This window comes from Camelus bactrianus, chromosome 4, assembly GCF_048773025.1.
Source record: "Camelus bactrianus isolate YW-2024 breed Bactrian camel chromosome 4, ASM4877302v1, whole genome shotgun sequence".
NCBI classification, from domain to species: domain Eukaryota; kingdom Metazoa; phylum Chordata; class Mammalia; order Artiodactyla; family Camelidae; genus Camelus; species Camelus bactrianus.
The window spans coordinates 77,951,715-77,976,605 of record NC_133542.1 but is presented as its reverse complement, the minus strand read 5'-3'; the positions used below and the strand labels follow the sequence as shown (position 1 = coordinate 77,976,605).

Below are 24,891 nucleotides of genomic sequence, written 5' to 3'. Positions count from 1 at the left end.
CCTCTCATTCTTCAGTCTCTCTGGAAAATACCTGCACTTCGGGTTTCAGGTCTGACACGTGAAGAGCCTGGGAGTCGTCCCTCCCATCATCGCAGTAAGGACGGAGCTGAACACACTGAAAACCCATGCCTCTCCTTGAACCTGCCAGAGAGCTGAGGTCAGAGGATGGGCCCCCCGGCCCCGACACCCGCAGACGGGCACGGACAGGCGGTCACGGCCGGAACCTGCTGGTGGCCTGGCAGACACGCTTAGGAATTCGGACACATTGCTGGAGGCAGCGCGCGGACTCGGAGGGGACTGAGAAGCCGCCGGGCCCCTGCTTTGCGGGTGTAGCCTCTTGGGGCGCCACCAGGCGCTCACAGTGAAGAGCCAGGAAAAACCTTCACACTTCCGGCTGGGGAAGGGAGCAACCCCTCTGAAACCCGCCTGGAGAGCTGGTCACTACAGCCTGCTCGGGGGAAGGGCCCGGAGGGCCCCTGAGGGCGTCAGCCACCAGCCCCGCCCCCGGCCCCCTGTGCGGCCTGTCACTGCTTGTGAGGGCCGCAGCCCCACAGCGGCCAGGTACAGACAAGCCCCACACAAGAAGCGGGTTAGCACAGAGGCCCTGGAGGAAACGGAAGCCTCTGGCACCCACGGCTACAGCCCAGCTCCGGGTCGGATTAACACAAAACCTCAGGCTGAAGGCCTGCTGTCTCACGTCCCAGCACACACACATCATTCTGGCTTTCAACAAGGTTGCAAGGCAAAGACGAGAAACAGAAGAGACGGAGCCAGGCCCAGACGGGGCCCCGACTTGGGAACTGTCAGACAGGGAATTTAAAGCAGCCGCAGTCAGTGTGCTACGTGCTCTGGTGGAAAAAGCAGACGTGCGAGAACAGACGTGCACCGTAAGGAGGGGCGTAAATGCTGAGAAAGAGCCAGCTCGGTTCTTCTCACACCCTCGGGTCTGTGAGACGGATGGCAGCACGTGACAACGCCCGGGAAGAGGGACCTGGGAGCACACTCTGTCATGCGGCCCCTGTACCACCCGTGACGAAGCACAGCGTCACCTGAACGTGGGCTCAAGTTAGTCACAAACGCACACTGCAAACTCTGGTGCAATCACTAAATTAAGAAGAACTGTAATAGATACAATAAAACATCGAGAGGAGGAAATAGGTATGAATCCAACAAAGTAGGCCCAGGATCTATTGCAAAAAAAAAAAAAAAAAAAAAAAAACAAACCATAATACTGATGAAAAATTCAAAGATCTGGATAAATGGAGAGATAGTCTGTGTTCGTGGACTCTTAGACCCAGTGCGGTTACCATGTCAATTCCTCTTGTCTTGACCGATGAAGTCAACACGCTCCCAACCAAACTTCCAGCAAACTATTCTGTGGGCGGCAACAAGCTGATTCTGAGCTTACGTGGAAAGTCAAAAGGCGGAGAAGAGCCAACAAAGACCGAGGAAGAGGAAGGTCAGAAGGCTGATACCATCAAGGCTTCCCCCAACGCTACGGCACGCAGGACACGGTGGGCAGACGCACCTGCGGGCGGAACCCAACACAGCCCAGAGAGACCCACACGAGCAGCCAGCTGAACTCTGACCAAGGAGCAAAAGCAATTCGATGTAAAAACCGTAGTCGTCTCAACAAGTGATGCTGGAACCACTGACGTCAACACACACAAAAAACTCTGGACACAGACCCGACTCACACCCTTCACAAAAACTACCTCAGGATGGGTCGCAGGCCTGGGCACAAGATGCAATCCTACTGTGAACTTCTAGAAGAAACACAGGGGAAACCTATGCGGCCTCGGGTCTGGTGATTATTTCTTTCCTAGAGGAACAAGAGCATAATTTACAAAAGGGAAAAAACTGATAACTCAGACTTTGAAAAATTAAAACCTTCTGCTCTGCAAAAAGACACAGAGAGGAGCAAAGATGAGTCACAGAGCAGGAGGAAGTACCTGCAAACCGCACGTCTGACAAAGGGCCACGTCCAAAAGTGCACACAGAACCCTCAAGTTCAACGCTAGGAGAACAAGGAACCCAAGTAAACAGCAAAAGATCGCAAAGAACACCTCGGAGAAGATACACACTGACAGGGGCTCAGTGTCATTTGTCATCTGGGCACCGACTGCAAATTAAAACAAGAACACGCAACCAGAAGAGAAAGCTGACGGCCCCAAATGCAGGTGAGGGTGTGGAAACCTTCACCTGTGGCCGGTGGGGTGCAGGACGGGGGTGGCCACGCCACACGACAGCCGAGCAGTTCCCGACAGAGCGCGACACAGTCTGACCACACGACCCGGCGTCCTCGCCCCGACGTAGCTCCCTGCCTGATGTGAAAACAGGTAACATAAAAATAGTTTACTTTCCCTGCTTCTATTCCCTCTCTGACACTTTCTTTGTCTGTGTAGATCTGAGTTTTGGTGTTCCACACCAACACCTGCACACAAACCTTCACAGCAGCTTCATTCATAATCGTCAAAACCCACAAGCAACCAAGATGGCCCTCGACAGGTGAATAAAAACACACTGTGGTGCATCCAGACAGTGAAATATTATTCAGTGATTAGAGGAAAATGTCACAAAGGAACTGCCGGGGACACACACACACACGCACACACACACACAGGTGGGGTGGGCCGAGGGTACACAGGAGCCCTGCCAAACAGTTCCTTGTGGCTAAAACTGAGCCATTTTGAGAAGATAAATGCCTAAAGTATAAAATAAATACCCATGAGTCCATATTGATATAAACGACTGAAATAAATGAATAAACAGGTCAGAAGACACAGGAGCTTGAGTGTGGACAATTCCAAATAATTTGTGTAGACAGAGGATGGGAACACACCCCTCACCGCAGGAGTGGCTGCCTCCCCTTCGCTCCGGAGCAGGATGGGGGGAGTGACTGTCAAGGCAGCCAAGGTCACCAGCAGGTCATGTCATGTGGACAGGACACAGCTCCATGTGACACGATGCAAATGCACAACACGGTGTCCCCCTCCCACCCGCCCATCACCTCAGTCTCAGTGGAAGAAAGCACTGGACAGACGCCACGCTGGGGCTGCAAGACACGGACCAGCACCCACGGCACTCCCCATCACCACCACCATGAAAACCCGCCACGGCCAAGGGGCCCTCGGGAGACCTGGCAGCCAGGCAGCATGACGCCAGGAAGGAGTCCTGGAAATGGAAAAAGCTGGGTAAAATCTAAAGAAATCTGAACACACTGTGGACTTCAGTCAATAACAACGCATCATACTAATTCACTGACTGTAACACATTCACCACATGGCTAACAATAGATGTCGGCAGGAGGGACGTGGGGTGCGGGGTGCTCAGGAACTCTCTGCACTATCTTCTCAGCTTTTCTGAAAATCAAAAAACTCCGTAAAAGGTCTATTTTAAAAGGGATAACCGGCTAGCGTCAACACAATCCCATCAGACCACAGCTGGCTTCTTTGCAGAAACGGATAAACGGACCCTAAAGTTCAGATGGAAACTCAAAGGACCTAGAGTAGCCAAAACAGCCTTTAAAAGAAAGAAGAAACCCTGGAGCACTCGCATCTCTCCATCTCAAAGGTGCGGACGTCCGATCAGCGCGGTTCTGGCATAGAGACTCCCGCAGGGATCGCGGGGGTGGCGCTGGAGTCCAGGAACTGACCCAATGTCTATTGGCAATTGATTTTTCCCAGCTTTTTAAAACCCCTGAAGTATAGTTGATTTACAATGTTTCAGATGTACAGCAGCAAAGTGGTTCACTTATACACATATATTCTTTTTTAGATCCTTTTCCATTATAGATTATTACAAAATACTGAATGGTTCCCTGTGCTCTACCCTGGGACCTTGTGTATCTATTTTTTATACAGCAGTGTGCGTCTGCTAATCCCAGACTCCTAATTTATCCCTCCCCTCCTCTAACCCTTTGGTAATTGTAAGCTTGTTTCTATGTCTGTGAGTCTATTTGTTTTTGGCTTTGTTTTACATAACACAAAGTAAATTTTATCTTGTCAAAAATGTTTTATATTTAGTTAAATCTTAGCTGCACACTTAGTAAGTCTGTAGACAAACAAAATCCCCTAGTTTACAACACTGCGGGTGTTCTCCTGGCTCCGCATCGGGGCGCGTCACTCCACCAGCCGTCAGCAGGCACAGCCTCCCGCGCTGATCTCTCTCGAGCGCGTTTCCATGACGTGAACTCCACGCGCCTCTCTCAGCTGTTGTTCGAGTTGCTTCATCTCGTGATCTGCATGATCAGCCCTACTGCGGGCCAGCGGTGTTAACGCAGCTGCCCTGGATGCAAGTCAGCCTCTTCTTATGCACTGCTCTGTCTCCGTGTTCAAAGTGTCTAAACACGCAGCTCTCCCCGCTGGATGGGCACCGAAATCACCTTCGGAGACTCCTTAAGCAAAGGGGCTGCCTCATGCCAGACGTGGTGAATAGACCCTGTGGGGGTGCCTGTTGTGAATTTTGAAAAAGCTCTCCAGCTGATATTGATGGAGAAAGGAGTCTACGTTGGTTGCACCAAGCAGGTAAGAGACACTGCGTGGCTCCAGCAAAATCACCCCGTTCCCTTCTCCAGCTAACGTTCACTCACACACACATGCGCAATTCAATTTCTTGTAATTCTTTTTAAATTTTTTTATCTTTTTAAACTTTGTTTTTTGGATTCCAGGCTGTTTTTAATTGAAGTATAGTTGGTTTACAATGTTGTGTTAGTTTCTGTTGTACAGTGTAGTGATTCAGTTATACATATATATTTTTTGAGGTTCTTTTCCATTATAGGTTATTACAAGATATTGAATATAGTTCCCTGTGCTCTACAGTAGGACTTTGTTGTTTATTTTACATATAGTAGTGTGTATATGTTCATCCCAAACTCCTAATTTATCTCTCCTCCCCTTACCCCTTTGGTAACTATAAGTTTGTTTTCTGTGTCTGTGAGTCTGTTTCTGCTTTTAAAAAACTTCCTTTGTATCACTTTTTTAGATCCCATGCATAAGTGACATCATACATTTGTCTTTCTCTGTCTGACTTACTTCACTTACTATGAAGATCTCCAGGTCCATCCACGTTGCTGCCAATGGCATTACTTTATTCCTTTTTATGGTTGAGTAGTGTTCCATCGTATAAATACACCACATCTTCTTTATCCAGTCATCTGCTGATGGGCATTTAGGCTGTATCCATGTCTTGGCTACTGTAAGTAGTGCTGCTGTGAACACTGGGGTGCAGGTGTCTTTTTGAATCAGAGTTCCCTCTGGACACATGTCCAGGAGTGGGGTTGCTGGATCATAAGGTAAGTCTATTTTCAGTCTTTTGAGGAATCTCCATACTGTTTTCCATGGTGGCTGCACCAAACTGCATTCCCACCAGCAGTGCAGGAGGGCTCCCTTTCCTCCACATCTTCTCCAGTATTAATCGTTTGTGGACTTTGTAATGATGGCCGTTCGGACTGGTGTGAGGTGATACCTCACTGTAGTTTTGATCTACATTTCTCTGATAATTGGTGATATTGAGCATTTTTTTCATGTGCTTATTGGCCATCTGTATGTCTTCTTTGGAGAAATTCTATATATGTCTTCTGGCCATTTTTTGACGGGGTTGTTTGTTTTGGCCAACTGATTTTTGACGAGGGCACCAACACCGCTCCATGGCGAAAGAACGTCCTCTTTAACAAGCGGAGCTGAAACAACTGGACGTCCACAGGCAGAAGGATGCAGCTAGACCCCTACCTCACACCACTGACAAGAACTACCTCAAAGTTCATAACAGATCTAAATAGCAGCTAAGCCATAAACAATAACAGCTAAAACTACAGACCTCTCACAAGGAAACCAAGGTGTAAATCTTTGTGACCTTGGATTAGGCAACGGTTTCTTAAACATGGCACCAAAAGAACAAGTAACAAAAGGAAAAAATGGATAAACTGTATTTCATCACAATTAAAGTCTTTTGTGCTTCAAGAGATACTATCACAAAAGTGGAAAGACGACCTACAGGAAGGGAGACGCTTGCAAATCACATATCCGATAAGAAGTCTCCACCTGGAATATATTAAAAAACTTACAGCTCAATAAAAGGAGAATTCAATTTTTAAAAGGGCAAAGGACATGATATACATTTTTTCCAGAGAAGACATACAATGGTGGCTATTGAGTGCACTGAAAACGCCTGGCATCACCAGTCGTCAGGGCAACACCAGCCCTGGCGCTGGGGCACAGCCGGCTTTCACAGGCAGCGTGGCGTGAGTGAAGGGGCATCACGTCGGCAGTCTGCTCCCTGACGGCTCGGAGGGAAGGAGTTGTCTGTGCTGTGCTTGCAGTTTGCCTGTAAGTTTGAGATTGTTTCAAAATTCACCAGGAACCCGTGAAGCCCAAGAAGCCAGACACAGCACCGTGCGCAGGTCCCAGGGCAGGAAACGTGCGCCCCCGGGGCAGGGCAGGGCGGGGCGACCACGAGCAGCACCAGGAAAGCTCTGGGGAGGAAATGTGCGCATGTCCGGACTGTGCTGGTTACACGAGAAGATAATTTGTCAAACTTAATGAAACACTTTAAATGGGTACATTTTATGATATGCAAACTGTATCTCAATAAAGAGGGCTTTTAAAGTTTAAAACACTCCACCAGTCTTCCTCAGAAGACTGATGTTCATCGGAACTGATACACCGATTCTAAAATTTATACAAAAATGGGAAGAATAACCCAAGTGGTGGAAAACAGCCCTCTGTGTGTGCAGGCCTGCATCCGTGGATCCAGGGACCAACTGGAAGGCCCCTGAGCATCTGCAGATCTCTGGTGGCCACAGGGCGTCCTGTAACCAGTCCCCCATGGATTACAAGGGATGACTGTAATCATCCTTAAGAATAAGAACAAAGGTGGAGGCCCTACACTACATGCAGTTTTAATACCTACAATGGAGCTACAGGAATTAAGACAGTACAATGCTGGCACAGAGTCAGGCAAAGAGACCAGTGGGATAAAGGCTGCACACCAGCACATCAGTCAGTGTTCTACGAAGGAGCCAATGCAGGCCAGTGGGAGGGGGAAAGTCTTCCTAAAAAATCAACAGTCGAGGCTGGAACAACCGGACATCCATGCCGAAAAACACGAATCTTGATCTCGACCTTACTCTACTGATGCAAAGTAATGAAGGTGGGTCATCCGCCCAAATATAAAAGGTGAAACTGCGATGCTTTAGAAGAAAGCAAGAGAGTGTCTTCTCAAAGTTGGCACGTTCTCACAGTTCGCCGAGATACTTGACGACAGAGAAAATATTAACCAAAGAAGAAAAAACATAAATTGGATGTGGTCAAAACTTTAAATTTCTTCTAAGAACATGAGCAAGAAGTTACAAACTGAGAGAAAATACTTAAACACTGCTCTGTGCCAGAGCACTTGCACTCCTACGCTCAATAATGGAAAGACAGCTCAATTCAAAAGGGCACAGAGGACGTAACAGGCATTTGGCAAAGGAAGACACACAAGTGGGCAACAAGCCGCTGACAAGTGCCCAACATCACTTGGGGGAAATGAACCAAAACGCGTGAGATGCCACCATGCACCCACCAGAACCTGCAGGATTAAAGAGACAGACATGGAACGACAGTGGGGACACAAGCAAAGACCCTTGTGCACGGCGGGGTGACACGTGCGGCACCGGCCCCACTAGTGGTGTTAATGCACTCACCACCTGGTCTGGCAAGTCCACTTCTGGGCATCCACCAAGACAGACACACAAGACAGACAGACAGACACAGACTGGCACAGGATGTCTGCAGCGCCCCCAAACTGGAAACAACTCGGACATGCCTGCACCGCAGCATGGATACACAAACCTGGAACATTCCGACTGTGGAAGCCTCAGCGACACAAAGGACGGTGACCTGGTGCTCTATGAAACGTGAGCCAGAAGCAGGGGAGCAAGAGAAGCTGGAAAGAAAGATAAGCTGACTGCCCTTCCAATTACAGGCGGTCCCAGAACAGGCATGCCTCAAGGATGCAGGGACCGGGTCTCCTGGGTAATGGGATGTTCTGCGTCTCCAGAAGGGGCGGGTGACATGACAAAGGCATGTCTCAACACCCACTGAGTGGTCCCCAAAAGACCTGTGCCTTGCACTGCACACAAAGGACTCCTCAATTAAACCCCTTAAATCTTATTATTTCACACTCCACACCAAATAGCTCCACATGGATGCAAGAGCTAAACTTGAAAATAAAACGCTGGAAAAAGTACTGGAGAATATTTTTATAATTTGGAGGTGAAGGCCTTTCTAAACATACTACAAAATCAGGTCCCAAGACAGGTTTTAACCACGTAAAAAATTCAGGTTCAGCACGGGTGTAAAGCCACAATATATAGAGTTCGTACAAATCAAGAAGGAAAATACAAACCACACGATAACATTTCATGCAAATGCAATTCATGCAAGAGGAAAGGTCAATCTGTAATAAATATAAAAGACATTCAGTTTATCAGAGAAGCGTGGTGCGGCGCACTGAAGGTCATGTTTTCTCTGGACGATCAGAAAAGGCAGTCTGACCACACTCAACGCTGAACACGGGAGTGTATTCTCTCGGTGGAGGCAGAAGGCAGCTCATTTCAGGGATGGGGTTTGGGGGACAGATTCTCAAGTGTGCGCTACACAGCGCCCTTCAATGCCTTCTGTGTGAGGACAATCACTCAAGCGATGAAGATCGTGCTCAGAGCTCTTCTTCCCGGCGCTGTTCCAGCAGTGGAGGCTGGAAAACCCTGCATGGACCTTGGGGTACAGCTGGCATGGCCACTAGGGAGGACACAGGGCGGGGAGCACCGCAGGGCTGGGCCAGCCCCACAGACACCCCCTGAGGCCGGCAGCAGGGGCCTTCTGGGGTCTGTGTTTTCTTCTAGTGTTCATGTGCTACTTGGGTTTTGGGCAACAAAAGGTTTGCCTTTGGCAGAAGTAACTGCAACCTGGGGGAGACTCCGCCTGTGCCCACGACCCCACAAGGTGCCGGTGGCCCCTCTGTGGTGGCCTTGCTCTCTGCCACCACCCTGCACCGCTCACCCCTCAGCCCCGCCGTGGCCTCTCCCTCCAGACCCCGCTGGCAGGACTGGCTGAGGAGCATCTGCTGGCACTTAGATCCCTGCCAGCCCCCAGGGCCGGGTGACACACCGCAGCCCAGACACCCACTGCCCAGACCCCACAGGCCTGCCCAGCACCCAAAGGTTTGCAACTACACTGAGTCTTAAGTCAACAGACAGCTTGTTTATCCACTCAGCACTGGCCCAATGCACAGAATGGGTGGACCCTCAGAACACAAAGTCCTCACCTGCCCAGCACTGGACTCCCAGCCCGAGGCAGGGGTTGTGGTGCACAGGGCTGGGAGGTCTCATGGTCTGAAAGCCCCGCTCCTGGGAGAGCCCCCCCCAGTGTGGTCCTGGAGCCCTGAGGACCCAGCCTGAGCCCTCAGAAACTGGGCACAACACAGTCCTCTGGGTCAGCTGTGCTCCTGCCACGCAGGCCTTGGTCTGAGGGCCACAGGGGAGGCACATCTTTGGACTTCTGTAAAGTGCAGGGGAGCAGCTGCGGTTCTGGGTGAACGTCTCAAAGTGTCTGCTAACTGAACGACTCCATGTATAAAATCGGAGCATCCACGCCACTTCTCACGCTCACAGCTCTGGGTGAGGCTAGGACTGGTGGGTTCCCGAGACAGGCACAGGCCAGGCCTGCACAGCAGGAGGTGGGCCCCAGCTCTGCTGTCTCCCGCCTCACTCGCCACGTCCCAGCACAGATGTGGTTCAGACCCTCCACCAGCCTCTAGGGCGCTGGACACACACAGCAGACCTGCGCGCACACGCACACACAGGCCCTCCTGAATTCTGCCGGGGTGTGTGTGTGGGGGTCCGCCTGCTCAGACTCGGAGCACAGGCCTGGGTGTGACACCCCCCAGCACCTTGCCCCCCGACAGCGCAGGTGTTCTGCAGAAACCGGATGAAACAGGATATAATAAAAACCTCAAGTAAAGTACTTTTTTATTGATTTCATTGAAAACAGAACAAGAAATGGTCTGAGCCAAAAGACTGCTCTTAGAACTGTCAAAAACATTTTAACAGAAAAAATAAACATGACTGCATTATGAATGTTTTAGAAGAGTCGCACAAAAAAACCCACTGTTACTGCACTGATTACAGTATTTAAAAAAGCATGTGACCTGGCAGGCCATCGCACAAAAGGTGATGGCAGATTTATTCACACTACAAGACTAACATTTTAAAAAAGTTTTTTCCTGCATTTTATTCTAAAATCACTTTGTTCTCTTTATACAGTTGATAGTTATTTTCACATGGTGAGTAGAAACCACACCAGAATCAGCACCATTGTCTATTTTGTGTTTTTTATTTTTTGTTTGTCCTAATGTTCAGTAATGGTAGAAAATAAATCAGTTTATTCATCATCATAGCATGTGGCTTAGAAATCGACAGAAGGTGCCGGCCTCATGGCGCTGGCGGGGCAAGTGCAGGGCCTCCGTGGGCTGCGGCGCCCTCTGGCACCCACCAAACCGCTTCCTTGGAAAGAAACGTGTTAGAGGTCTGAGATACAGGACTAGATACAGGATTTCTTTAAAAAGCAAACCCAAATTTTCTCCAAAGTCAGTGGCAGCTTGGCCCTGACCTCTCAGATCGCAGTGAGGACGGTGTCTGTGCCACGCCGGGAGCTGGGAGCCAGCACCGGCCAAGTGGGCTGCGGGCGGGCAGGTCGAATGGAGCAGCTGGCAGGTGACGGTGGCTTTGGTGGGGCCCCATGGAGGAGCTGGGCCGACGGAGAGAGGGAAATGACAAAACCACCATCAGGAACTCGCAGGGGCGCCGGTGCAGAGTCCCAGAGGCTCCTCGGCACCTGCTCTAGCCCCGCCCGCCTGCTCTGGGCCAGGTCGGGACCCTCGGGTGGCTTCTCCTCTGGTCCTCAGTGTAGCAGGACAGTATCCGCTCTGGGCGCCCTGGGCCGCGGGGTCTCAGAGGGGGTCGGCGGTGGAGGAACTGGTGTCGGGCAGCCCGTCCTCCTGGGCCCCCTGGGCGGCGCCCGCCTGCCGCTGGGCCAGGGCCGTGCTGGAGTGCCGGCACTTGGGGGAGCCGCAGCGGCAGCTGAACAGCTTGCCCTTGATGTCCCAGAAGCGCTCCCCGTAGTCAAACCTGGGGAGAGAGCAGAGCTAGGGGCCTGGCCACCAGCACCTCCCAGGGCCCTGGGCACGCGGTCTGGACGGCACCTACCCCAGCTGCTCGCCGGCCTGGATGAGGCGGGTGCTGAAGAAGGCAATGCGGGGGAAGCGCAGGTCCTGGTGGGACATGAAGACGCGCACGGGCACCAGGTTGGGCTCGCAGTGGTGGTTGATGAAGCGGCTGACGTTGCCATAGAAGCGGGCGTCGATGCAGTACAGCTCCCCATCCTGGGGGGACACGCGCTCAGCCCAGGCCAGGGGCGCCCCCCCCAACTGCCATGGCCGGCCAAATGGCCCCATGTGGATGAGGCCGCCCCCTCAATACCGACGCGAACAGCATGGGGCGGGGGTGGGTGAGGAATGTGTGTTCCCGTCAAGATCCCGGGGCAGCGCTGCCCCCAGTGCCCCGGGGACAGAGGAGGAAGGGCAGAATCCGGAGGGGCCGGGAGACCCGGGCGTGCCGGGCAGGGCAGAGGGACAGACGGACAGAGGGAGGGAAAATTCACTTGGGCCGCGGGCTGCCAGACCCTTCATGGCGGTGGTTTTGAGGGCAAAACCTGCCAACCCAGCGGTCGCAGAGAGGAGCATGGTGGAGCCAGGCCCCCCGTGTGGCTGCCCTGACAAGACAGGGAGGGTGTTCTGAGCTAAGCAGGGTTCTCCCTGGAGAGCTGACGTCAGCCATCCAGCGCTGACCCAAAGCCCTGAACCAGCAGGTGCTCCCCAGGACACCGCGACTTCACACAGTCCCGCAGCCTAAGCCTCCCGGCTGGGGGCCAAGGAGGGGCTCGACTACACGGACTTTCTGCACTTCTGCACATGTGAGGATTTTCACAACATGAAGTAAAAAAGAAATTATCCATAAAGCTGGGAAAAATGAACCCTTGGAAAAAGTGAAACATGCTTTCACTTTCCATTCTTCTCTTTCTAAGTTAAACAAGAGCTAAACAAGGTGGGAGGCAGGTACCCTGTGAGGCAGGAAGAAGGCTGGACCCTGCAGCAGCGGAGACACAGGCTCTGCCCCCAGGGGGTGCCAAGGCAGCCAGGACACTCCCTCTCCCAGGGTCCCTAAGGGGAGGCATCTGGCCTGTGAGGGTCCCACGTGGAGGCCCCGCCCAAGGTCTGAGGACACGCAGGTAGGCCCCCAGGGACACTGGGGCTTCTCAGGACAAGTGGGGATTCCATGCACCCCTCAGGTGCCGTGCACCTGCTGCCCCTGGCCCCCCACACGCCGCCCACACTTCCCAGGGCCACACCCCGTAGGACTGTCCTGACGAGGCGTGTCCTGGGCTCCTGGCTGCCTGCCGCACCAGCTTAGAGGCCCTGCCAGGTGAGGGCCACCTGCCCTTGGAGCAAATGGCCCTTCCAGACCCAACCACCACTCAGCCTGGTCACCGTGAATGCACCCCATGAACACTGCATCCAGACCCAACCGCCACTCAGCCTGGTCACCGTGAATGCACCCCATGAACACTGCATCCAGACCCAACCGCCACTCAGCCTGGTCACCGTGAACGCACCCCATGAACACTGCATCCCTCCTGCGACAAAAGACCTTTCTCAGGTCTTTAAAAATATGTCCTTTCAGATGGATGTGCTAGCCTCTGAAAGCGTCTCTGCTCCAGAAGCCACCCACACCTGGCTCTGGGGGCAGGGAGCCCCAAGCCCAGGCCCGCCCCCTACGAGCCCACCCACGTCACAAGTCGGAGATGCTGAGGGTGCGCAGGTGCCTGGCCACCCAGGGGAATTCAGGCAGAGGCTTGAGGCGGAGATGGGGACAGCGCAGGGGGGTGTTTGGAAGGTTCCAGAACAGCAAGGAGAAGAACAGACCACGGCCTGGGGGTGGGAGGGGTGTGGGCAGGCGGTGCAAGACAGGTGGTCAGATCCAGGAAACATCCTGAGGGCAGTTCCCTGATGGCTCAGATGGGCGGGCAGGCAGGTGGGCCCAGCAGGTTCAGTTCCGGACTCACCAGCACTTGGGGACACGAGCTCTGAGCTGGAGGGGGTCGGGGTGGCCTTTCACGTGCTCAGAATGAAGGACCATGGGGTGAGGATGAGGGGAGCTGCTCTCCAGGCCCAGGGGCGGCTGGACCAGGAAGAGACCCAGTACAGCTGGGTAGGGGCTGAGGGCGCAGGGAGCCAGGACCTTCCCAGGGGCACAGCCCAGTGGACAGAGCTGAACAGGGGGTGAAAGGCCAGGGTCAGAGCAGCAGCCTCAACACAGGAGGAGAGAAGGAGGTCGCTGGAGGGAGGGGTCGGGGGTGCAGGGGTCCAGCAGCCGCTCGGGGAGGGACTGAGGAGCCTGCATAGCAATCTGCTCTGCTCATCAAGAAGCATGCTTGGGTCTACAGTCCTGCTACAGAAGCCCCAGCCCAGACGGCCTGGGAGCACAGAGGGTCCTTCCAGACAGGAGAGGGAACATGGCGGGTGGGCTCATGTGGGAGCCAGTTCTCAGAGGGGAACAGAGGCAGCTCAGGGGTGGCAGACAATTTGGGGCATTCAGGGACACTTCTCCCCCCCTCCATGGGCCCAGTGGACCCTCCTGCACCCTGCACTCCAGAGCAAGGGGCACCTCAGGGTGGGGGGCACCCAGGGTGGGTCTGGCTGGAACCAGAGGCCAGCGGCACGGCTCAGCCCGGGATGACTGTGGTCCCCAGGCAGCTTGGGAGCCCAAGCCTGGACACACGTCTTCAAGCAGGTCTACAAACAGTGTGTGGATCCCACACAGAAACCAATCAGGAACAAGAGGCAACACGGGAAATAGCAAATATAAGCAAGAAACCAGACACCAGACAGGCCCGCGGGCTCGGGAACCGCAGGACAGACAGAGCCAGTGCGTGGACGCCTCCAGGCTGAGCACAGGCAGCAACGGTGCCCTATGTCACATGAGGTCACAGACCAGTGACAATGGACAAAGTCAGGTCGTTCAGCACGCTATGACCAGGAGAAAGGGTGCAGAGTCATTTTAACAGTTGCAGAAAATACTGAACACGACCTGATGTCCGCCCACGGAACTCCTGGTGAACGAGGGAGCCTAGGCTCAGGAAGCCTCCTCCGCCCACGGCACCGTGGCCCGGCCAGGAGGGAACCCCGTGCTGATGACATGACGCACCCACTGGGACCACAAGGGCTCACGGGCAGACACTTGCATCTCGGCCGTGGGTTTAACTGGTCACAGGTTTAAAAGTTCGTTGAAAAAAATTACCTGTATTTCTGTTTATCCAGCAACTAAGTCAGGAAAAAAAACCCATTCACAGGAGCACTGAAATATCCCAACACCAGGGCCCCTGCTCCCAGCCAAGAACTGAGCAGTGAGCCTGAGGTCCCCGGGGTCCAAGGTGCAAGGAGGACCAGCCTGGCTACAGCTGGACGGCCAGGACCCTGGGCAGAGGCCCACAGACTGAGGCTGCCAGCAGCCCCCACAGCAACACGAGAGACACCTGTCAAGACCGACAGCGCTGGGCACGCCCAGGGCAGGCGTAGTTACACCTCAGCACATCTGGCTTGAAAGACCAGCGATAAACATCCTCAGCAAACCAGCACCAGAAGCACAGTCCTGGGGGGCCCACCACGCCTCCAGCGCACGTCACACCTCACAGTCCGAGAGCGACCGCACTTCCCGATAGACGGCCAAGGGTGCCCCTCCTGTCGCCGCGACCAGGATCCCAGCCCGGCTTATGGCGGGGACACCAACAAGAAAGGAAGAAGCAAAACAGCCCTGTCCACACGTGACACGGCCACGTGCGCAGAAGAGCCTGCACCCGCAGGTCCACGGCCCTTCTCCCAGCAGCCCCTCACCTCCTATCTGCGTCATGTTCTGGTGATTTTCACAGTATTTCAAGTTGCATTTCTCAGTGGTGAAGTGTTTTAAATAAGGTATGTTTAAGACACAATGCCTAGACTGCAGTGTAAACCTGACTCCTAGAGGGCCTGGAACCAGAGAAACGCATGCAGGGCCTCCTTCACCACGGGGTCTGGGACTCAGCCACAGGAGAGTGCGATGTGGGACCAAGTCAGCAGACGTGGCAAAGGGACAAATTCCAGTCCAGACACAGACCCTTCAACGGCACAAGGAATAACCTCCAGCCCACCTTCCAGCTGGCGCTGGAAAACCACCTCCACATGGACAGAAGGGAACCTCAACCCCTACTTTACACCAAATCAGAAACCAATGCAAGATGAATTAAAGGCTTGAATGTATGACCTGAAACCATAAAACTTCTAGAAAATAACAGGTGTGAAAGCCCCTTGACGTTGGACTCAATGATTTTTTGGATTTGACACCAAAAACAAAAGCAAAAATAAACAAGTGGGACCACATCAATCTAAAAATCTTCTCACGGCAAAAGAAGTCATCAACAAAATGAAAAGGCAGCTACCAAAAGGGAGAAAATACTTGCAAATCATGCATATGAAAACCGGCTGATACCCAAAACACATAAAGAACTCTTACAACTCAGAAGCAAAAAACCCGAACAGCCCAATTTGAAAAACAGGCAGCAAGAGGGGAGGGTGCAGGTCAGAGGTAGAGTGCGTGCTCAGGAACATGAGGTCCTGGGCTCAGTGCCCAGCACCCCTGTTAGTAAACACATAAACCTAATCACCTCCCCCCACAAAATAGGCAGAGGAATGGAACAGACATTTTTCCAAAGGAGACACACAGATGTCCAATAGGCTCACGAAAAGATGCTCAACGTCACAAATCATCAGGGAAACGTGACAACAAGCACATAGATGTCACCTCACACGAGTGAGAAAATCATCAGACGAGAGATGAGAAGAGTCGGCGAGGAGGTGGAGGCAGGGAGCCTGGAGCACTGCTGGTGGGAATGCAAACTGGTGTGGCCACCACGGAGAAGAGGATGGAGGCTCCTCAAAAAGCTAAGAGCAGAGGAGAAGCAAGATGGCAGAGTAGAAGGACGTGTGTAGCTCACCCTCTCCCACAAATACACCCAAAAACTCACATCTACGGACCCACTCAGCCAACCAGAGCACCTGCCGAACTCCGACAGAACGTCGCCCTCTTCGAAAGACAAAGACGCCAAAAATCTGGCAGGAGAAAAGGAAAAAAGAAAGAAGAAAAAGCAAAACAGTGCGGGACCGATCCCGCGGGGAGGGAGCGGCAAAGGAGAACTGGCGCTCGTTCGCTGGGTCTCCCCTCTCCAACGGAGAGGCCAGTGGGGCGGAGGGGGAACCTCCGAGGCTCATATCTGCCCCGAGCACCCCTTGACTGACAGAACTGAGTTAAACGGGCACGAACGGTCCCTACGACACCCAGCCTGAGATCTGAGCCGGCAGCTGGGGGCTGGGACAGGATACGGAGCAGAACAAGCTCGGTCCCCCCTAAATTGCGAAAAAAGCAAAGCAACATGGCTGGTGTGCCCTGGGGGGAGGGGCGCCACAGCCTTTGTCTCCTCAGACCTGCGCCACCATTATTGGCACTTCTCGCGAGAAGAGAGGCGGGGTGCAGCCACAGCCGCCATATTTTCCTGTGTGCAGCGCCCGGGCAGGGGCGGGGCCAAGACCTGAATCCCCACCCAGGCTCCGCAAACTCCTAGGCAGGACTGAAACTTGTTTACAGCTGGAGGCAGATAGGATCCTTCTGCCCTAACACCTCAGAGAACTTGCTCCGCCAAGACAAGGAGCTGAGATTTGGGATGGAGCAGGGGCAGGGCCGTTCCACGGTCTTCCGAGCCCGCCTTCAGAATGCCCACCGGAGGCTGAGAGGAGCGGAGAGACCTGCGGGAAAGGGCAGGCGGCAACCCGCTTTCCTGGCAGGAAGGCAGCACCTGACAACAGTGCTGGGAGGGGGCGCGATCCGCCCACCTGCCTCCCTGGAGTGTAGCATCTGACTGCAGCATCGACGGGGGGGGGGGGGGTGTGTGTGTGTGTGTGACCCGCCCGCCCACCGGGTAAGAGCTCAGCACCTGACCCAGTGTTGGGAGGGGGTGTGATCTGCTAGCCAACCGCCACTGGGAGCAGCACAGAAGAGGGCGCCAACAGAGGGCCTCTGGAAACAGCAAGCTGAGTTCGCGAAACAGAGCGAAGACACAAAGACCTCTCGATAAAATCATTAAGAGCACACCGTCTCCAGGAGAACTAGATAACTAATACTCCTTAAGCCACAGTGCCAGAGAGATATGAGCAATATGAAGAAGCAGAGGAACCACTCTCAAATAAAGGATCAAGAGAAATCCCTTGAAAGCACGATTAAGGAAATAGATGTTGATGGCCTACTAGATCAAGATTTCAAAAAAGGAGTGATCAAAGTACTGAAGGAACTAAAAGAAATAGTGTTTAGAGATACAAAATATGTCAAAAATGAAATAGAAGCTATAAAGAAGAACCAAGTAGAATTAGTAAACTCATTTGCTGAGATGAGAGCTGATCTAAAGTCTGTACAAAGCAGGCTAGATAATGCAGAGGAACGGGTAAGTGACCTAGAAGACAGGACAACAGAAAGCACCCAATCAGAACAGCTGAGAGGAAAACAAATAAAAACCAATGAAAACAATGTAAGGGGCCTATGGGATAATATAAAGCGTGCCAATCTACGCATAACGGGTTCCAGAAGGGGAAGAAAGAACAAACGGGATTGAAAAGGTATTGGAAGAAATCATGACTGAAAACTTCCCAAACCTAAAGGAATCAGATATCCAAGTACAGGAGGCTCAGAGGGTCCCAAACAGGAAGAACCCAAGCAGACCCACACCAAGACATAACATAAGCAAGATGGCCAGAGTCAAGGATAAAGAAAGGATCCTAAAGGCAGCAAGAGAAAAGCAAAGAGTGAGTTACAAGGGAACCCCCATAAGGCTCTCAGCTGATTTCTCTACACAAACACTACAGGCCAGAAGGGAGTGGCAAGATATATTCAAAGTCCTGAATGAAAAAAAGATGCAGCCTAGGATATTCTATCCAGCAAGGCTATCCTTTAGGATAGAAAGAGAGATAAAGAACTTCACAGACAAGCAGAAACTAAAAGAGTTTAGTGACACCAAACCCATGCTAAAAGAAAAACTGTCAGGTCTACTCTAAATACAAAAGAAGCAGGATGCTACAAAAATGAGAAACTCGAAACTGGAAAGGAGATAACTGCCATGAATTACAAAAAGAATAAACACAGAATTGTAAAAGAAGACATCTAAATCATTAAGAGTGGGAGAGGGAAGCAAGGAAAGCCACTGTGGAAAACAGTATGGAGATTCCTCAAAAGACTAGGAATAGACTTATCATAGGACCCAGGAATCCCGTTCCTGGGCATATATCCAGAAGGAACCCCACTTCAAAATGACACCTGCACCCCAGTGTTCATACCAGCACTATTTACAATAGCCAAGACACGGAGACAGCCTAAATGTCCATCAACAGATGACTGAGTAAAGAAGATGTGGTATATTTATAAGATGGAATACTATTCAGCCATAAAAACCGACAACATAATGCCATTTGCAGGAACATGGATGTTCCTGGAGAATGTCATTCTAAGTAAAGTAAGCCAGAAAGAGAAAGAAAAATACCATATGAGGTCGCTCATATGAGGAATCTAAAAACAAAACAAAACATAAATACAAAACAGAAACAGACTCATAGACATAGAATACAAACGTGGTTACCAAGGGGGCAGGGGGTGGGAAGGGACAGACTGGGATTTTAAAATGCAGAATAGATAAACAAGATTATACTGTATAGCACAGGGAAATATAAACAAGATCTTGTGGTAGCTCATAGCAAAAAAAAAAAAAAAAAAGTGACAATGAACATATATATGTTCACGTACAACTGAAAAATTGTGTTCTACACTGGAATTTAATACAACATTGTAAAATGACTATTATTCAATAAGAAATGTTAAAAACAAAACAAAACAAAAAAGCTAAGAGCAGAACTTCCACTGCTGGGTATTAACCCGAAGGAGACAAAGCCACGATCCTGAAGAGACGTCTGCACCCCCGCGTTCACTGCAGCCAAGACATGGAAACAACCTCAGTGTCCACTAATGGATGAAAAGATGAAAAACATGTGGTGTATACAGACCATGGAGCACTGCTCAGCCTTTAAACAAAAAAAAAGGAATCCACCATTTGGGACACGTAGGCGAATGTCGAGGACACTGTGCTGTGGGAAGGGAGCAGCCAGACACATGCACCGCAGGTTGTCCATGTGGAGCAAACTCACAGAAGCACAGTAGAACCGTGGTCACCAGGGCTGGGAGTGGGGGAACCACAAGAGGCTGGTCACCTTACAAGGTGAAAGGTTTGAGAATCCAGCGTACAACATGGTGACTACAGTTCATGAGATCGTTTTGTAGAACTGAACGTTGCTAAGAGAAGAGACGAAACCTTAACTGTTCTCACCAAAAAAAAAAAAAAAGTGACTTAAAAAAAAAAAGTGAACCTCGAATCTCATCTTCAACCACACACAGAGGCTGGCTGGAAACAGATCGTGGATCCAAACATAATTTTGCTAAAAATGTAAAAATTCTGAGAAGATCCTCACAGCCTTGCAGCAGTTTTCTTAGGGCACATAAAGCAGGAACAATGAGAAGTGTCTTCTGCTCCATGAAACGGGCAGGGGCAGGGGAGGTTGGGGGAAACATTCGCGAAGGGCCCAATCGGGCTCATCAAGAGTTCCTGCAATTACAACAAATAGAAATACAGAATATCATACGAGAATACTATGAAAAACTATATGGAACCAAACTGGATAACCTAGAAGAGATAGACAAGTTTCTGGAAACATACTGTCCACCAAGACTGAATCAAGAAGAAACTGACCACTTGAAGAAAATGATCACTAGAAATGAAATCAAAATAGCAATAAAAAAAACCTCCCTACAAATAAAAGTCCAGGACCAGACGGCTTCACCGGGGAATTCTACCAAACATACAAAGAAGAACTCATACCAGTCCTTCTCAAACTCTTCCAGAAGATTGAAAAGGAGGGAATGGAATACTCCCAAACTCATTCTATGAAGCCACCATCACCCTGATACCAAAACCAGGCAAAGACACTACCAAAAAAGAGAATTATAGGCCAGTATCGCTGATGAACATAGATGCCAAAATCCTCACCAAAATATTAGCAAATAGAATCCAACAACACATAAAAAAAGATTATACATCATGACCAAGTGGGGTTCATCCCAGGGACACAAGGCTGGTTCAACATACGCAAATCAATCAATGTAATACATCACATCAACAAGAGAAAGGACAGAAACCACATGATCATCTCAACAGATGCAGAAAAAGCATTTGATAAAATTCAACACCAATTTATGATAAAAACTCTCACTAAAGTGGGTATAGAGGGAACATATCTCAACATAATAAAAGCTATATATGACAAACATACAGCCAGCATAGTACTCAATGGTGAAGAACTCAAAAGCTTCCCACTAAAATCTGGGACAAGACAAGGCTGCCCACTATCACCACTCCTATTCAACATAGTCCTGGAAGTCCTAGACACAGCAATCAGGCAAGAGAGAGAAATAAAAGGGATCCACATTGGAAAAGAAGAGTAAAAGTGTCACTATATGCTGATGACATGTTACTATATATAGAAAACCCTAAAAGGTCCACACAAAAACTACTAGAGCTGATCGAAGAATTCAGCAAGGTAGCAGGTTACAAGATTAATGTTCAAAACTCAGTTGCATTTCTTTACACTAACGATAAATCAACAGAAGAAGAAAGTAAAGAAACAATCCCCTTTAAAGTAGCACCCAAAGTAACAAAATACCTAGGAATAAATCTAGCCAAGGAGGTGAAAGAATTATACCCAGAAAACTATAAACCATTGATGAGGGAAATTAAAGAAGACTTTAAAAAACGGAAAGATACCCCATCCTCCTGGATTGGAAGAATCAATATTGTTAAAATGGTCACACTGCCCAAGGCAATCTACAGATTTAATGCAATCCCTATCAAATTACCCAGGACATGTTTCACAGAACTAGAACAAATCATAATAAAATTTATATGGAACCACAAAAGGCTTAGAAGTGCCAAGCATTACTGAAGAGAAAGAAAGAGGCTGGAGGAATAACTCTCCCAGACTTCACACAATACTATAGAGCTACAGTCATCAAGACAGCATGGTATTGGTACAAAAACAGACATATGGACCAATGGAACAGAATAGAGAGCCCAGAAATGAACCCACAAACTTTTGGTCAACTCATCTTCGACAAAGGAGGCAAGAATATACAATGGAATAAAGACAGTCTCTTCAGCAAATGGTGTTGGGAAAACTGGACAGCAGCATGTAAATCAATGAAGCTAGAACACTCCTTCACACCATACACAAAATTAAACTCAAAATGGATCAAAGACTTAAACATAAGACAAGATACAATAAACCTCCTAGAAGAAAATATAGGCAAAACATTATCTGACCTACATCTCAAAAATGTTCTCCTAGAACAGTCTACTCAAGCCATAGAAATAAAAGCGAGAATAAACAAATGGGACCTAATGAAACTTACAAGCTTCTGCACAGCAAAGGAAACCATAAGTAAAACAAAACGAAAACCTACGGAATGGGAGGAAATTCTTGCAAACAATGAAACCGACAAAGGCTCGATCTCCAGAATATATAAGCAGCTCATACGACTTAATAAGAAACAACCAAACAACCCAATCCAAAAATGGGCAAAAGACCTAAACAAGCAATTCTCCAAGGAAGACATACAAATGATCAATAGGCACATGAAAAAGTGCTCAATATCACTAATTATCAGAGAAATGCAAATCAAAACTACAATGAGGTATCACCTCACACCAGTCAGAATGGCCATCACTCAAAAACCCACAAACGACAAATGCTGGAGAGGCTGTGGAGAAAAGGGAACCCTCCTTCACTGCTGGTGGGAATGCAGTTTGGTGCAGCCACTGTGGAAAACAGTATGGAGATTCCTCAAAAGACTAGGAACAGACTTATCGTATGACCCAGAAATCCTGCTCCTGGGCATATATCCAGAGGGAACCCTACTTCAAAAAGATACCTGCACCCCAGTGTTCACAGCAGCACTATTTACAATAGCCAAGACATGGAAACAGCCTAAATGTCCATCAACAGATGACTGGATAAAGAAGAGGTGGTATATTTATACAATGGAATACTATTCAGCCATAAAAACCGACAACATAACGCCATTTGCAGCAACATGGATGCTCCTGGACAATGTCATTCTAAGTGAAGTAAGCCAGAAAGAGAAAGAAAAATACCATATAGATCGCTCATATGTGGACTCTTAAAAAAAAAACAAAACACACAAAGCATAAATACAAAACAGAAACAGACTCATAGACATAGAATACAAGCTTGTGGTTGCCAAGGGGGCAGAAGGTGGGAAGGGATAGACTGGGATTTCAAAATTGTAGAACAGATAAACAAGATTATACTGTATAGCACAGGGAAATATATACAAGATCTTAAGGTAGCTCACAGAGAAAAAAATGTGACAATGAATATATGTATGTTCACGTACAACTGAAAAATTGTGCTCTACACTGGAATTTGATACAACGTTGTAAAATGATTATAAATCAATAAAAAAAATATTAAAAAAAAAAAAAAAAGATTTCCTGTGACACTCTGACGACTTGCGGCCTGGCAGTCAGGCCCCGTCAGGCTGGCGAACTGCTGCTCACAAAGACCAAGGAGGCCCCCACCAGGGTGTGAGCAGGGCTCTGCGCCCAGGGCCTCCTTGGTCAGGGTCCGAGCACCACTCCAGGCTGGCAGAGTGTGGGTGGCACAGACCACCGCCGTGGGAACTGTGTTTCTTCTAAAGCGATTGAGCACACCCACCAGATGGCTAGTTCCACCCCAAAAACTCGCCCAAGAGAAACAGACGCGTGCACCCACAGATGCCAAGTCAGCCCAACGCAGGCCACTCCCAGCACAGACTGGAACCAGTGGTCTGCCCAGGGCAAGCGCGCAGCCCAGCCGGCCGGCCCAGTCACCTAGTCCATCAGGAAGGCGCAGAGCCAGACACAGGAGAGCGACCAGATTTCACCTACAGGGTTCCAGCCACGGGGCCCCGGCCAACAGAGGGTTTCGGCGTGACAGAGGTGGCCACGTCTTCCTTGTGCAGGCGACTATAGTGGCAGACGCGCCTGTCAGCACTAAAACATACATCCGAAGAAGGTTCACTGGATGCAAATTATTGGCAATAAAGTTGATTTAAAAAAACCTGTCAAAACCTACTGTTAAAAACAACAACAGAAAATACAAATTACATCAAAACAAAAACAAACATTATTAGGGGTGATTTTAAAAGTGAGAACGAGTGAAGAGATACTCCGTGTTCACAACCTACAAGTGGTGGCGAAGACCTGGTGATCCGACCTGGCCCACAGCTCGGGGCTGTGCCGATCACACCCCTAACAGAGTCCTGTGGAACTTGGCAAGTCGGTTTTAAAACTCACACAGAAAGTTCAAGAGAGAAAACAGAGCAGACACGCCTGAGAACCCCAAGGGAAGGGGACGTGACCTGGGATAGCTTACACGTGCAACCCACCCGGGGCAGCCAGCAGCCACGGATGACGTGATCCAGAGCCCATAAGAACCCAAGCAGGAAGAGGCCGATCACTTAGCAGATGTGGCGGCAGGGGTGACCACGTGGCTACAGCTCCGCACGTGCACGCAGCACAGGACGGGTCACCGTGCCCCAGACACAGCCTCCCGGAGCCCAGGCTTCTCTCCTGTGACACTCAGAGAGGGACGGTGGGCCGAGGCTGGGGCGAGGGGGCAGCATGCAGTGGTCTCAGAGGCTCTGGAGAGCAGGGCCCTGCGGTGGACAAAGCCTGGGTCCCACTCCCCACCTGCATCCATGGCCGGGGCCATGGGAGGAGGCACCCACCTGGGCACGCGTGTGGCCCTCAGCCCGCACGCCTGGCCCCAACGCGCTCGGCAGCTCTAGCCCACACCGGGGAGGTGGTGCTCAGTGGTGCGTCCCAGACCCCTCGCTCTCACACCAAGCTCACTGGGCAAGCTTAGGACCTCCCGGGTCGAGGTCCCAGAAGGGAGGCCAGTGCTGGACGCTGGGCGAACCTCCTTAATGCCCTACCTGGCCAGAACAGACGCCTCCACGCTGACAGTCCCTTCACACCCCCACCCCTCTGCCCCAACCCCTGGCGCATTACCTTGTTGTCAAGGTCAAAGAGATAGGAGTCTTCTTCCCGCACGTCCGCTTCTGAGTCAGAAATGAGCTCCCCGACGTACCTGGAGAAGTGCAGGCGAGCTGCCTGGTTACCCCTGACTCAGAGCAACCACAGGGACCAACACAACTGCCTGAGCATCATGGACAATTCTGCTTGGGACCAAACTGGGATTTAACTTGGGTTTGTGAAGATGAGGACACAGAAACTCTCCATCTGACCAGGGATCCAAGATGACAGACCCCCGAAATCTCCAAATGCCGGTGGGTCTTCTCAAGTGAGCCACAGGATGGTGAGAAAGTGCAGGCAGAACACCAGAGGCAGGCGGGGCTGCCCCCTCAGTGAGTTTGGGGCCCCCCACCCAGCAGCACCCGCCCCAGGACAGCGGCCAGGCACGCACTTACTCGCACACAAAGGTGCCCAGGGGGATGTCCTGCAGGGACCGCACGCCCCAGCCCATGTTCTGCGTCCGGTAGAGCTGCAGCCTCGCCCTGGAAGACAGGGTCAGCCACTCACAGCCACACTCCACGGC

General features: G+C 50.7%; 1 protein-coding gene across 15 annotated transcripts in view; it reads right to left on the bottom strand.

The window, feature by feature from the left end:
* Positions 1 to 9,992: 9,992 nt before the first annotated feature.
* Positions 9,993 to 24,891, bottom strand: part of EHMT1 (euchromatic histone lysine methyltransferase 1) — a 119,326-nt gene continuing 104,427 nt past the window's right edge. For 13 of the 15 annotated variants that reach the window (XM_074362770.1, XM_074362769.1, XM_074362760.1 and 10 more), the window contains 4 exons: positions 24,764 to 24,850; positions 24,345 to 24,423; positions 11,246 to 11,421; positions 9,993 to 11,167 (listed from right to left, as the gene is read on the bottom strand). In XM_074362770.1, coding sequence (XP_074218871.1) covers positions 10,990 to 11,167; positions 11,246 to 11,421; positions 24,345 to 24,423; positions 24,764 to 24,850 — 520 coding nt within the window. In that variant the 3' untranslated portion in view covers positions 9,993 to 10,989. Of the gene's footprint in view, positions 11,168 to 11,245; positions 11,422 to 24,344; positions 24,424 to 24,763; positions 24,851 to 24,891 lie in introns of those variants that run through there. The other 2 variants (XR_012506667.1, XR_012506668.1) reach the window with 1 other exon arrangement.